The following is a 13957-nucleotide window of genomic DNA, read 5'->3' on the forward strand; positions in this document are numbered from 1 at the left end:
AAAGAGTTTAATGTTGTTTTTTTCCAATAGGTCTTGTTTTGCAGTACCAGTCACAAAGTTCTATTTAGAGGCATGATGAACACTGAAGGAGAAACATTGTATTGGATATTTTACAACACTACCATCAAGAATACTGTGAGCAAAGCAAACAGAGGAATAACAAAAGTACCATGTGAAGTACCAAGAACAGAAAAGTAGCTTCTGATCAGAAAAAAATTACATTTCTTATTAAATTAATAAGGCCCCCAAAGAAAAACTGAGTGTTAAATTGTATCTTAATGTGGATAATTACATAGTGAACTCTAACATAACAGTAGCAGTGAACTTAACTATCAAATAATACCCACAGAAAATGAGTAGAGCAAAGAACAGCTCTGAAGGGCAGGGTTAGATAAAGCCTGGTCTGGATATGGTAGCCCAGGTATTCTCTGAATAAAAATGAATCCACAAAATCATGGGTTTACTTGTGGACCAGAGTCTGATCTAACACACCACAGAAAGGCCACCAGGTAGCTTTAGCTTGGAGTTACATCCTATACTTTGTCCCTTCCAGAACCACATGGGACAAGAATGTCAAACCCCATCCCTTCTCCTCTGATTTTATCACTACTGAACAAGGCATTTCTCTCTCAGAACAGGAACCTCAGGGCACTTGTAAGTAGCTTTGCATTTACCTCTAGACTCACCAAGTATCATTTATTAGATTTCTAAACAATTTGTGTGTACTTAACATACATTGTCTCTTTTCTAATCATACCAAATAAGACTGAAATGTGTGAATAGGGCAATGCAGCTCATCCTGCAAACACTGCCATTTGACTTTCTTTTTCATTACTATCTTAAACTTTTATTTTGCACTCTGTCCAGACCACACTGCCTGCCATATTTTAGTTGGACAAAGTTCTACAAAAGCCTTTACAAAATTCCCAGGTGGCTGTTGGTTTTTTCAGTGCTTTGCTAATGCCAAGTACACAGCTGAGCTGTCTGAAACACTTCTGCAAATACAGAGCCTACCCAGTGACCTCCAGAGGCCCCTCATGACCTGTGGGGTTTTATGATTCTGTTTCAAAGCACATCTAGACTTAGCTGGTAAATTTTATCCCTTCACTAGTTTTATTCTCAAAGCACCAACACTGGAATCATTTCCTCCACACAGTATGAATCATTCTAAAGCCATGGCAGGTTTTGAATTTATTCTGTGACTTCCCAGTGATTAGTGATGTATACAGATCTCTAAACAGCATCTCAAATTAGATAACAAGAACTAATTTTCTTCTGCATTGTTAAAACTGTATGAAGATGCTTAATATAGCTGCTTTTCAAGCAATAAATTTCTATCAAGAGCAGTGTTTTCATATTTGAGCAAAGAAGCTTAATTGTGTTCCTCATCCATGTTTGAAAATCCAACACTTCGTCATTTCCCAGATGCATACTACAAAGTTGTGTGTGAAAATACTGGGTCATTATCTTGAGCAACACATAAACATAAGTGCAAAGGCACTTTATGGACAGGTTACCTTTTGGTTCTCTTCAATTTCTGCTCTGAGTTCTGAAGAAACAACTGTTTTTGTTATGGCTCTACAAAAAATAAAAACATCATGCTGTGAATCCTCTTTCTTCTTATTTACTGGATAGATATCTACTTATCCTACCTTTTGTACCTTACATATTAAGATAATTAACTTTCTAGTATAAAGAGATTCAGCAAGAAGCAGTTGCACTTGGTGACTGTGCATTAAATAGTAGGATGCAGCATTTCTCTTACACTGTATAATCCAGCAGCACAAAAATGTTAACCACATGCCAACTCTCAGTGTCTAATTTCACATTAACCATAATGAAAGTGTGCAGCTGCCAAAAACTTAAAGATGGAGGCTGACAAGAGAAAATAGGGGATTTCACTCCTCGTGGTGGGTTCCCATTCCTTTCCTTACTTTGGATCTAGTGATTGCATCATCACAGAGTGGGTGAGTATAGCCAAAGATCAGCCTGAAAACACACTGAGATGCAATGCCTGCCTTAAGAAGCTCTAAATAACACCTCAACATCAGGTAATGAGAAATAAGACCAGAAATCAGTTTCTTTTTACTCTCTTTGCAGGTAAATCTCCCACCTACTCAAAAAGGAGGAGGTTCTATAATATCTTCACAATCCAGGCAATGGAATTCATCAAGAGAAATATATCTCTAGACTGGCTGGCCATGCCAAATCATTATTGAGTTTTTTGAAACTGATTTGAATTTGTTAAAGACAGTCACTAACAAAGTGCAAAAACCAGTAGAATTGCACATCAGCCTCTGCAGTGAGACTGACTGGGTTGTTTGGCAAAGTGGATCCCAGAAGAAGAGTGGGCAGATAAATGTTAAGACCATTAAACAGAAAACCCAGCCAATAAATTCCTGATGGCTTCATGCAATAGGTTTAGATGCATTTCACAGCAAACTAGCACAGGCAATTCTGGCAAATTTTCTACCAGTCCACATCAGTTGCCATCCAAGAGGAGCAACATAAAATCCTCTTTGTAACTGTAGGCTGAAGAACTTCCCTGCATAAACATTCCCCAGTGTTTGCTTCCAGCTAAATGAAAGTCAGAATTAACCCAACCAATGCTGCTTTTCTCAGGTCTTGCTCAGGGAAAGGAGAGTAATAAAACTTTCTAGGAGTCAAAATCAAAGTTACCTGGCCTTTGTAGGAAAGTTCTGACTAAGATCTTTCATGACCATCAGAGCATCCACAGGGGGAGCAGTCAAAATGCGAGCAGCAGTTTGAAAACTCAAATCTTAGAAGTGAAAAAACAGAGGTTAAGAACTCAAAACTGAAAGCAAGGCAATGCAGACATAACTTTATCTTTCAGCATTTTTCCATGTTACCCAAGGAAATTCACTTTCTATCTGCACCTATAGATTCTTCATCTCATCTTCTTTGTGTTCAACTTCTATGTGTTGCCCTGAAGCAAGTAACCCACTCCAGCTGAACCAGTGAATGCTGCCTACAGGTTGCTTCAGTGAGTCCAGACCAGCACTCTTTTTTCCCTTTGGCTGAGGTGGGAGGATCTGCCCTTCCACTGGCTATTATTCCTGTGGCTTCAACATACATTCAGCCTTTTGAACCACTCTTTTTGAGAGGATGAAAAGCCTTTTCACAGGCTTTTATAGATGTTTTCCAGGGAATGAGGCCAGAGCAGCATGCAATTGACTCTGAAATACACTTTTCCTGTGGTCTTGAGAAATCTCAAGATTTCACATCTGAAGAGTGATCATGGAAAGAAACTTTACATTCCTTTCTTTTCTGCATTCAGCAGACCACACACGCAGTCAGTTTAAGAGCAAGTAGCTCACTGTACTCCACAACACAGAAAACAATCCTCGTGTCAGAAGTCCTGTTAAACAATCCTAAAAGCTATTTCAACAGGACTCTACAATAAAAGGCACTTTAAAAAACCAAGTATTTTCCAAGTGAGAGTGAATGCAGGAATTTACAGTCAAACTCTGTCAACTGTACACAGCCCCTAACAACCTCCATAGTGTAGAACACCTGAAAACATATTTACACTGAGTTTTTGTAGACCATAACTGAAAGCTTTTATCCAGATTACCTTGTAGCTGCCATACTTTCAAAGGTGCCATTTCATTGGTACTTTCCACGAGGTGTTTTCTGAGCTCCTTCAGCTCTTCTGACAAGTCAGGATACAGCTGCCTAAAAGGATACAAGGGTCAAACAACTTCTGTGGTATCCATGAAGAAAGTCTGCTGCTAATTTAAAGAAACTATCACATAAAAAAGTATGCTGCTATCACATACAGGAAACTCAGACACGTAAAAAACAGTAACAAAGCAAAAGATTGGCATTTCTGCAAAAAGTTTTTTGATATGACAAAGTCCAACTGAGTTTTACCTTAGTTTTCCAAATAGAAATCCTTGCACTTCATCAATGGGGTCATTTTCATCTATGACAGTAGCATTCACATCTGTGCCTATAAACACACAGAGAACAGCACTAGCACCAAGTTACTCACAAACAGAAGAAGAGGAAACTCTGGGTTTTGTATGTGTATGTGCACACGTGAAGAAAAAGTACACACACATTACACTATCAAAATAGTTTTGGCAGATTCATGGGAGTTTGTAGAACAGAGGTCAGTGCTCTATAAAAGCAGCAAAGAAAAAAAAAACATGCAGAATTCTGTCTTCCCAGAAAAAAAAAAAAAAAACCAAAAAAACACCAAACAAAACACCAACCAGGGACAGGGAATACAATTCTGCTCTGATGATTGATAAGTTAAGGCAAATTAGAGAAATTTGCTTTACATCTGCAGAGTAGCTGGTAAAAATTAGTTGCATTAGTGCCATGACTAAGATCTAGTCCTGGGCCATGACTCAAGGATTTCACAAATGTGGAAGTGCCATGGCAAAGATCTGTTTCATAAGGAACATGCTCCCAAAAGGGATTTCAGAGCTAAGGAAAGAAAAATATCTGCAATTCAGACATTCATAGCAAAACAAGTACAAAATTACCTTTGCAAAATTAAAATGATCACATTAAAATACTTAAAATAATAATTCACCTTTCACCTGGGTATCATCCTTGGCCTTATATTCTGTACTTTTAATAGCCAGTTCTACGCCATAGCCAGAGAGGTAGACCTTTTCCTTGCTGGGGTTCTGTAAGAAAAAGCCAGCAGTGTGATACTGACATCTTTGTTTGATCCAAGAAATAAAAAACTACCACTTCCCAAAGCTAAGAAATCTCAACCTGGTATTCCAGACATAATGGGTACCAAGAAACAAACACGGTGGGACTCCGCAGTAACTCTAATAATTTTATTTCCTACTGTTTTTCAACACACTTCTTGAAGTTCAGCAAGAAAGAATTATCTCTATGAACCAAAAAAACATCAAAATCCACAAAGTAAAGAGGAACACAAAACAATGTTTTCAGGATTCAGCATGTGAGCAAAGCAGAGTGACAGACTCCCATCATCAAATCAGAGGGTGGAAAGGAACTTCAGCTGTGAAGTCCAAAAATTAAACATTCACTGAAGAGTTACCACAGAGAATGACAAGAAATAAAATAATGACAAAAGACAGGTGCATAATTAGTTCTGCCTTTAATAAGAGAAACATGATCACTTTCCAAAAGTATTTTGAAGTGTATAGGAGCCACACAACAGTACCAAGATCTAAAGTGTAATACACTGAATTTTGAATGTAAGTAGTCCTCCCAACACTGATAAACAACTACTTTCCTTTATAAAAAGAAAGTGGTGTATGCAATTATGCTTATTAAAAGTACAAAAGTAATATTAGAAGTGAACCAGCTGATCCCCTTTTTCTTTTATTTTTTTTTTTTCTTTTCACATTCAAGCCTGAGTGCTACACTGCAGGTTTTGGCAATACTTAGTAATATTCAGGTAACAAATCAAAGAACTCTAGTTCTTCATACCTTCTGAAATGTAGTTTTAAATACTAATCCAGTGGCTATGTACAATTTAGTGGAGGAAGATGGAACCCTGGATAAATTGAACTAGGAGTGGTAAGTGGTTCTGTAAAAAAATTACTACAGAAACAATGTCTTTGTTTTGAAAATGGTATGTTAATCTTTGCTTTTTATATCAAGTGACTACAGTAACTAAGTGGCCTGACTGAAAGGTCTGGCTATTTCCTGTGCTCTAATATGGGTAGAGAAACACTTTTTTTTTACACTAAAATCTCTAATTAATCTGTAATTTAAGTCTGGCTTTGTAAAATCAAACAATCCTAGTTTAAAAAAATCAGAAGATTTAAAATATTCTCTATTACTCAGGTACATGAAGTAAAAAAAAAATAAAACTTTGAACACTCCAAATAAATGAGCAATGACAGTAGACAAATGTCAATTTAAAGGGAGCAAACTTGGGTCAGTTTTCTTTCTGAAAACCAAGGCCAGTTACTGAGTTTCAAATACCTCTGTTACAATGCACAAGTATACTTACAGCAATGTAGTGTCTGAGCACATAAGTGATTTCTCCTGCCTCTGCCTTTGAAACAAGCCTCCTGTGGTGTCTGTAGAACTCCTCTGAGCCGAGCTCTGCATAAAGTATGACCACAGGACTTTCGGGGTTTGACACTGGGTATTTGTGGTCTCCCTTGAACAAAAATGGCTTTGGTCTAAGAGGAAAGAGTGAAGAAAGCCAGTGTGAGTCACAGCATTTCCTCACTCAACACAAGATGCACATTTTTCCCCTGTTTAATTGTTTTTCACTGAGTACATGTGTCAAGCTATGCCCACATATTATATCAAGGCTGGCAGCGCTTGGTGCACGTTGATAAAAGCTTTGTGAAAAATGAACACATGAAAAAGAAACAAGTGACTAAGAGTTATTTTGAAACTAATATGATCCTAATTTTTAAAACCTAACAACTTTCCTTAAATTTCCAATTAACTCTCTCCCCATGGTGATTCAAAAATTCTGTATGAAAAATTAAAAAGGCTAATAGAATAGCTGTGCCAAGGGCACAAATTCATTTGAACCTGGTCCTTGGCTTAGTATACAAACAAGAAAGTCAATGAGATAATGAAATTCATCCTCCAAATGTTGCTAACCACAAATACTGTATCATATTCTTTGTTTACATTTTGCCTAAAGTGCAATGAAGTACTTAAAATATTCCCAGTTAGTTAGAAGAATAGGATGTGAGCTACAGATGCCATATGCTTGCACATTGACAAAAAACTCTTTATGCTTCCAAGAACCAAATTACCAAGATTACAAAAATCATACTGAAAACAAAAATGTTTTGATATTTTGAAAACAAACTGAATGTAAGGATTTGGGTTGGTTTTGGTTTGTTATCTGGGTTGGTTTTTTTTTTAAAAAATAAATATTGTATTTTATACCTTCCTTTTGTTAGCAGTTACAATCAAGTTCTGTCCTTGTAGAGAGATCTGAATTTCAAATATATTGTGTGGAAATGGTTTTCTTTGTCAAAGCTAAGAAAACTATACAGAGAAAAAAATACTGTGCATGCTTTCAGTCATTCATAAAACAATTTGTTACATTAGCTCTCATTTGAATATGCAGCCCAGCGCCTTCTATTTTCCCTACATACTGAAGGTTTTACACACTCCTGAGAATTCCTACTGTCCTTCAACAGTTTCCAGCTATTTCCAGAATTTGTTTCCAAATTTTCCTGTGCACATTCCTCTTCCTAGCAGAACTTACCAAAGAGCAAGAGATAATTTCAAATATCAAATCATTTCAATCTGAATTAATACCAAATAAGAGACTGCCACTCCTGTGCCAACAATGGACAGGAAAAATCAACACTGAAGAAACAACAGGTTTATTACAAACTCTTCACAGCAGTAATTCTAACAGGTTAAATCTTAAGAGCTAATCCAGTAATAGGAAATTAAGCAAATACCTGTCTGAAGCTGCCTGTAAAAGGTTTCCAAGAGAGTCAAATTCACATGTTTTCTCCCCGTGCACAACAAAAAACAGAGTACAGCCCTCTGGTGGAGACTCATCTGCTGCTATCTGTATAAAATAATTATAATAATGTAGGTTGAGTGTTTGGCCTTAGAACAAAGTGTAACAGTGTAGCTGTGCAGCAAACAGTATTATTTCCTACATTCCAAACTAGTACTACTTCCATGTTTATGACATAATTTAAATACAAGGTGAAATTGCAAGGTGGAGAGTTAAGCCTTAAGTTATTTCTCAGCCTTTTGCTATTAACTGAAAGGTTAGTTGCAGGTACAGAAAGCAAGACTTGCAATTGTAGGGGTTTTGGTTGAGGGGTTTTTTTGTCTTAGACATCACAAACATCTGTATTTGTTAAATATCAAACAACAAAATGACTCCAGATGAACAAGGAAGATGTTTTACAGTATTATTTAATTAAAGTACATCCTAATGTGAGACAATTTGCAACGAGTTACATGATAACCTGAGATTAAAAAAGAACAGAGAACAGAATGAACTTTTATTTCTGGGTTCTATTCACTATATAACATACACACATATATATATGGATTACTACCTTCAAGTAAGTTCAGCTGAGCAACAGGAACAGCATCACAAATACCAATGGAGTCATAAAGGTGGTCCTCACAAAAATCTTTGCACCAATTCTTAATGCAGCAGGCACAAAGATATGCAGACATGTCAAAATGCCAATCCTTTAGTCTACTCTAGACAAAAATTCAGCACCTCATGAAATTTGTATGTACATCCACTCTGTAGCTCAGGTGTACAGAGCAGTTAATCAGTTCAGGGTTTTTATACTCTCAAATGTTTCCTTCCACAGCTCCCTCCTTCCTGAGCCTTGGTGAGATGCTCTGCACATCACCTCAGCATTTTCTGTACTAACCTGTTGGAAAGCTTGAACTGCTGCAGAGTAAGAGCGTAAAGACAGGGAAAATTTCAACAAATTCTGCTGCAAAGGTGACAGAGTCTGGCAGGCCACTTTCAGCATTTCCTGGTAAGAAGAATAATCACTACCTGCAAAATCAAAGTACAAGCAGTTATCTTTCTATCCCATAGGCTCATGCAAGAGGGGCTTCTCTTCTTAGATTTATACCAACAGAAGCAAATGACATTAATTCTGAGCATGCACATGACCATTCCTCCTCCAATTTCATTACAGCCAATCCTACAGGTGGATGAGAGTGAACTTCAACAGAGATCCATGAGAGTACACTCGAATACATTCTTGAGGATGTAAACATGGGCAAGGGAGGAGGGAAACAGTTAAGAGCTCCCATTTAACTTTGGCTGAGAAATAGTAGCACAGAGAAAAGAACTTAAAGTATTTCATACTTCATGTTGAAAAAGAATCTGGCAAGCAAAATGTTTCAGACTCATCCACTACAGCTTTTGTCAAATGGACATCCAAAAGACTTGAGCACATTACAACAAGAAATATTACTGAAATAAGTATTTTAAAAGTCAAATGAGAACTAACACAATGGAAGACAAAATACTGTGGTATATTTTTAAAGTATCAGTGAGCATCAAGAAAAAGACTATAAAAACTTACCATCATGCTCAGCTGTCTTAATATTCTCACTGGCTTCAACAAAATTCCAGAATTTTTCTTGACCTTCTTCTGATAAAAATTCACTAAGTAAGATGAGAAGAGTGAGCTAGATCAACAAATTTTCTCTCAAGTTACAAATCTAATACCTTATAATGCTTTACAGAAAGTTACCACCTACCACCTGTACCAGAAAACTGTGTTACTAGGAAAAGCACTCCAGGAAAGCTAAAAACAAACAAATCCAAACAAATAATAGCTGCAGACCAGGACAAATAAACAATACATGAAAGCAGCTTTTAAGGCACCTGCTGATCCTTTAAATGCCATTAGCAGGCAGCAGTGTCCATCCTGGTAGCCCTCCTCCCTAATGCATTTCTTTGCTATCTCTCTTTTATAAGAAACACACATTTTTGTTTATTTTGCTGAAACAAACTGTAGATTACTGTAATTACAAGCTTTGGTGGGCTTTGGTTTGAGGTTTTCTGTTTGCTTGTTCTTAAGCAAGCAAAAGGAGAAGTCACAGCTTCAAATCATGTTACAATTCCCATATACTATGCATATAAGTGGGTACCTATACAAGGTTAGATAATGAAATTCATCCTCTTAATGTTGCTTACCACAAATACTGTATCATGTCCACCACGGAACATACTTGCTATGCTAAAGAATGCTACAACAGAAGATCTGGAGCCCGCTCACTACCACAGTAACTTGTGTGTTCCAATCCAAGGGTAAGTGCTGCTTGAACACCTGGGTAACAAATTGCAGTGCTGGGCGAAGTGCAGTGAGCAGCAGGAGTGATTTTACACTGCAGTGCTGCATCATGCTGCAGTTCATCCCAGGTGAACAATCCTTCCCTATCCAAAGTCTTTGAATACAATGGATCGAGTCTTTGGCACATTATTTGGATTATTTGCTTACTGTTTCACCCTCTCTTAGGTTACTGTTTCAAACTCTCTTGAGCTTTCCCCCAGCAGTGTCACACAGTCTCACAGTGTCAGGGTATCTAAATCCTGGCATTAACACCTGTGCTTTGCATTTTACTGCTTAAGGAATTTTCAGTCTTCAGCTTCTCCAGAGAAGGTTACGGAAAAGTAACTTCCCCTAGGACACACGTGTCCTCTGAATGAAAGTCATGCTCCTGTGCATGAAACCCAGCAAATGCTCAACTATTTTCATGTGAAACAAACTGCAGTAAAACAGACAAAATTCCACATTTGGCAATACCCTTAAGTGATAAAAAATTAAGCCCACACAAACTTAAAATTCTAAAAGTCCTACTGATATCTCCAAACTAAAACATGACAAAATTAAACAATGGGGGATTTCAAAAGTGCCAAGCAGACAGGCGCTGAAAGGACAACATTTCCCTTTCCTTTTACACAACATCTTTTAAAAAAAAAAAAATAGAAGAAATGTTCCCAGGGTGACTTGCACAATTCTTACCTCACAAGAACAAAGTTAAACTCAAGCTTTAGCAAGCTAAATATACATGTGCCACAAACATGTATCAAAACCTTCAACACTGAAGTAAAATACATTCAGCTATGGAATCTTACAAGATCCTGGTAAACTCTATCTAATGCTTTGAGTAAAACTTCATAAGGCAAAAAATGCCAACTATGTAATTGTTTATGGTTACTAATATTTGTTCTAATGAAAAATTAAACAATTTATCACACAAAAAACCTACTACTGTCTCCTCTAAAATACTCCTCCCACCTCCCCATGCACAGTAGTGATCACACTCCCATGTTATTGCTGTTGTTAGTGACCAGAAACCAAGTGCCACATAACAAAGACAACTCTTTATCCTCTTAAGCATATTTTGATTTGACAGTGAAAGAAATCCCAATGCCCTTACCTTGTTTCAAGGAGTAAAGGAGTTGAAGACCACTTTGTAGTTAGAGATGTTGTCACAGCCTTAGAATCTGCTTTTACAAGTGAAGAGCTGACCCAGATTCCAAGAACTGCAATAAGTATTCCCATTTTACAGAAGACTGAAAATGATGAAGGAAAAGAATAAGTTTTGCATTGTCTCTTCTTATAGATACAGGATCTCAAATATATTGAGACATAGGTTAAGATTTTAAAATTGCATTTAATGCAATACATTAATGAGATGATTATCCTCTCACCTGGGCTTACAAAATCAGAAACTTGAAGAGAGGCAAGGAATTTACAAACTTACTCCTGAGATGCAATTAAACCTAAATGAATTCCAGCTTCCTCTGTCTTTACGCTTTCAAATAAGCTTGCTTCTGTTCTGGGACAACACCACCACATACATCTTGCTTTAAGGGGTATTGCAAACTGCATTCATTTCAGATAATGGAAGATAAAATCACACCTTGTGTTAGCACAGATCCAGCAGCTGTGGACTAACCAGAGTCAGATGAGCCAGGCAAGGATGAGATTCCCCAGTCAGTCCTTTAGGTTTTTTGGGGAATGAAGAAACAAATATTTCCTGGCTGCACTAAGCACCATGAAATTTTAAAGATAAAAAACTAATGAAATAATGCAAACACACTCAAATTATACAACCTACTGTGAGAAATGAGCCAAAAAAAAAAAAAAAATTATACCATTTCTTTACTGTCCTTCATTTTGTGTATTTTCAAGCCTTTGTATTCTCTGGCCTACACACCAAAACAAATCAGAGTGGAATTTCCTTGCCCACAACTCCTAAGCTTACGGAACACCTGAATTCTTCTGTTGGCTTTCCATTACAGTCTCCAAAACTTCAAGCTTTTTTTGTCCCTCTCTGACTATAGTATATTTATATTTACAACACCTCCAATATGCACCCAAGTACTCAATAATTTTTTTATATTTTTCCTGGATAACCCATTTTTCCATGTCCCCCTTGCACCTGAAAAAACATCCTGCTGCAATTCTACATATATCACACCCAACAAGCTGCCAGGATCTAACTTCTGCCCCTTTTTTATTACAATCTCAATAGGAAGAATAGGGTTATATATCTGTAGCTCTAAGCTACCTGTACAGACACATAGACAAACAAACCAAATCCTACTCTCTTTAAAAGTTTACATCCCTCCAGCCAAATGTTTTCCAGCAATAACTCAGACATTGCTCTTTCTCTGGGGATAAAACCAGAAATTCCTGCTGTGATCTCCAAAGAGCAGCTTGGTCAGCTGCCCTCGACATTTGCTTTCTGCCACACCTGGGAAGCAGACAGATGGCATCACAGAACGGTCACAGCCATCACTCCCTGTGTGCAGAGCGGGAAGCTCAGCCAATATTTGTGGAGTGAAACATTGGCTTCTGCCAAGTGCAACAAAAAAAACACAATTCACAGCTCCTCCCAGAGATGGGTCCTTTTTATTCTCTGCAAATCATACACTGGAGTTTGGAATAGGTAAATGAATATACCAAACAGCACTCTCATGACTAAAGCTCCTATGCTGCTGTCTTGTGCCTTCTTTCTCGCTCTGGGAAAGACTGAAATAAAAGCCTTTTCCTGCACAAAACATGAAAAAAAACAAAGGACACATTTGTCACCTGACACAGTTTAGCCAACTGAAAAACTCCACATTAGGAATATCTACAAGCTCACAATAGCTGCCATAAAACAAAGGCATGACCGGTATCTCAAAGAAAAATAGAGTATGGAAAAGGAGGCAAGAGGCACAGGAATGAACATAAGTGACACAAGGAGATCCGGCTCTGAGAGAGGTAACAAAGCAAAACCTAATCCGAATTATGACACCGCAAGGCAGGTTTCTCATGCCTCGGCTGTAAATATTTTTCCTCCTTATTTTTCTTCCAATTACTCCTGGAATACTCCTGGAAACTTGCACATCCAGCCTTGGGGAAAGGAATAAATCAGCTCACATTTACAGTCAGTGCCATGCCCTGCGAGGTCAGTCTGGTGGCAGGAGGGTGAAGGGCAAAGGAAAGCGAGCTGCTGCCGGGACAGGGGGGCAAGTCCTGCTGCAGACACAGCGCTGAGCCCGGAACCGACACCGTGCAAAGATCCCCTACACCAGCTCGGGCTCAGCACGTCCTTTAAAGGGCTCCCGCTGCCGTGCCGCGGATGCTGAAACTAAACGATGGCGATTAACCGGCTAGCCCACGACTAGAAATCGTGTCGCTGAAACGCTGAGCGCCGCCCAGGGCTCAAAACACACGCATTAAACCCGCGCCGTCAAGGCGCTAATGGTGCGAGGCATTAAACCCGAGCACAACCTCTGCCGCTCCCCGGTCCCGCTGACCGACCGACCCCCGCGGGGCGCGGAGGCCGCTCGAGGGAGCCCGCCGGTGTCGGCCCCGCGGCGAGGCTCCTCTCCGCGGGGCTCTCCCCGGCCGCCCGCTGCCCCCCAGCCCGCCGGCACGGGCCCGGCCCGCGGCCGCTCCCTCACGGCCCCGCCGGTAACCGCGGTACCGACCTGCGAGCGGCCGCGCGCCCGCCCGGCTCCCGCCGCCCGCGCCGCTTCCGCTTCCGCTGCGATGGAGCGGCGCAGGGCGCCGCGCTGTGACGGCCGAGCCCCGGCCCCGGGGAAGGGCCGCGGGAACTGCGGCGGCTCTTCCCGGATTTCTGTGCAGTCCCCGTTTAAGGAGGTAACGCCGGAAGCAAAGGTGGAACCTGTGTTTTTATTCTGATGTGAATCCGCCAGTGAGCAGTCGCCAGCCTGCGCTGCTGGAAGGAAGCCCGGTGCAAACACTGCTTCCTTCAGTTGCTCGTTTACGGCGAGCGGAGCTGACAGCAGCGAACCACTGCTCGTGGCCAGAACTTTTCTCAGCAGCTGTTCACAACACAAACACTAAGGTTTGCGAGTCAGACCTAGGGGTTATTTACATGTGATCCTGAAATTTCAAAGGCTTTCTTCCTGGTTTCATTTTAAAACGTTATTAAAACTCTAGAAGTGGCAGGGGTCTGGCTGACTTGATCTCTGAGTCTCAAAACCTCAAAA

General features: G+C 39.5%; 1 protein-coding gene across 2 annotated transcripts in view; it reads right to left on the reverse strand.

Annotated features, from left to right (window-relative positions):
• Positions 1–13885, reverse strand: part of UGGT1 (UDP-glucose glycoprotein glucosyltransferase 1) — a 41489-nt gene extending 27604 nt beyond the window's left edge. For both annotated transcript variants that reach the window (XM_058844488.1, XM_058844487.1), the window contains exons 1-11: positions 13433–13885; positions 10885–11020; positions 9021–9103; positions 8352–8482; positions 7404–7516; positions 5972–6146; positions 4565–4661; positions 3895–3973; positions 3596–3696; positions 2680–2779; positions 1518–1578 (exon numbers count right to left, since the gene is read on the reverse strand). In XM_058844488.1, the coding sequence (XP_058700471.1) occupies positions 1518–1578; positions 2680–2779; positions 3596–3696; positions 3895–3973; positions 4565–4661; positions 5972–6146; positions 7404–7516; positions 8352–8482; positions 9021–9103; positions 10885–11009 (1065 nt within the window). In that variant the 5' untranslated portion in view covers positions 11010–11020; positions 13433–13885. The remainder of the gene's footprint in view (positions 1–1517; positions 1579–2679; positions 2780–3595; positions 3697–3894; positions 3974–4564; positions 4662–5971; positions 6147–7403; positions 7517–8351; positions 8483–9020; positions 9104–10884; positions 11021–13432) is intronic.
• Positions 13886–13957: the final 72 nt, after the last annotated feature.

This window comes from Poecile atricapillus, chromosome 8 (genome assembly GCF_030490865.1).
Source record: "Poecile atricapillus isolate bPoeAtr1 chromosome 8, bPoeAtr1.hap1, whole genome shotgun sequence".
NCBI lineage: Eukaryota > Metazoa > Chordata > Aves > Passeriformes > Paridae > Poecile > Poecile atricapillus.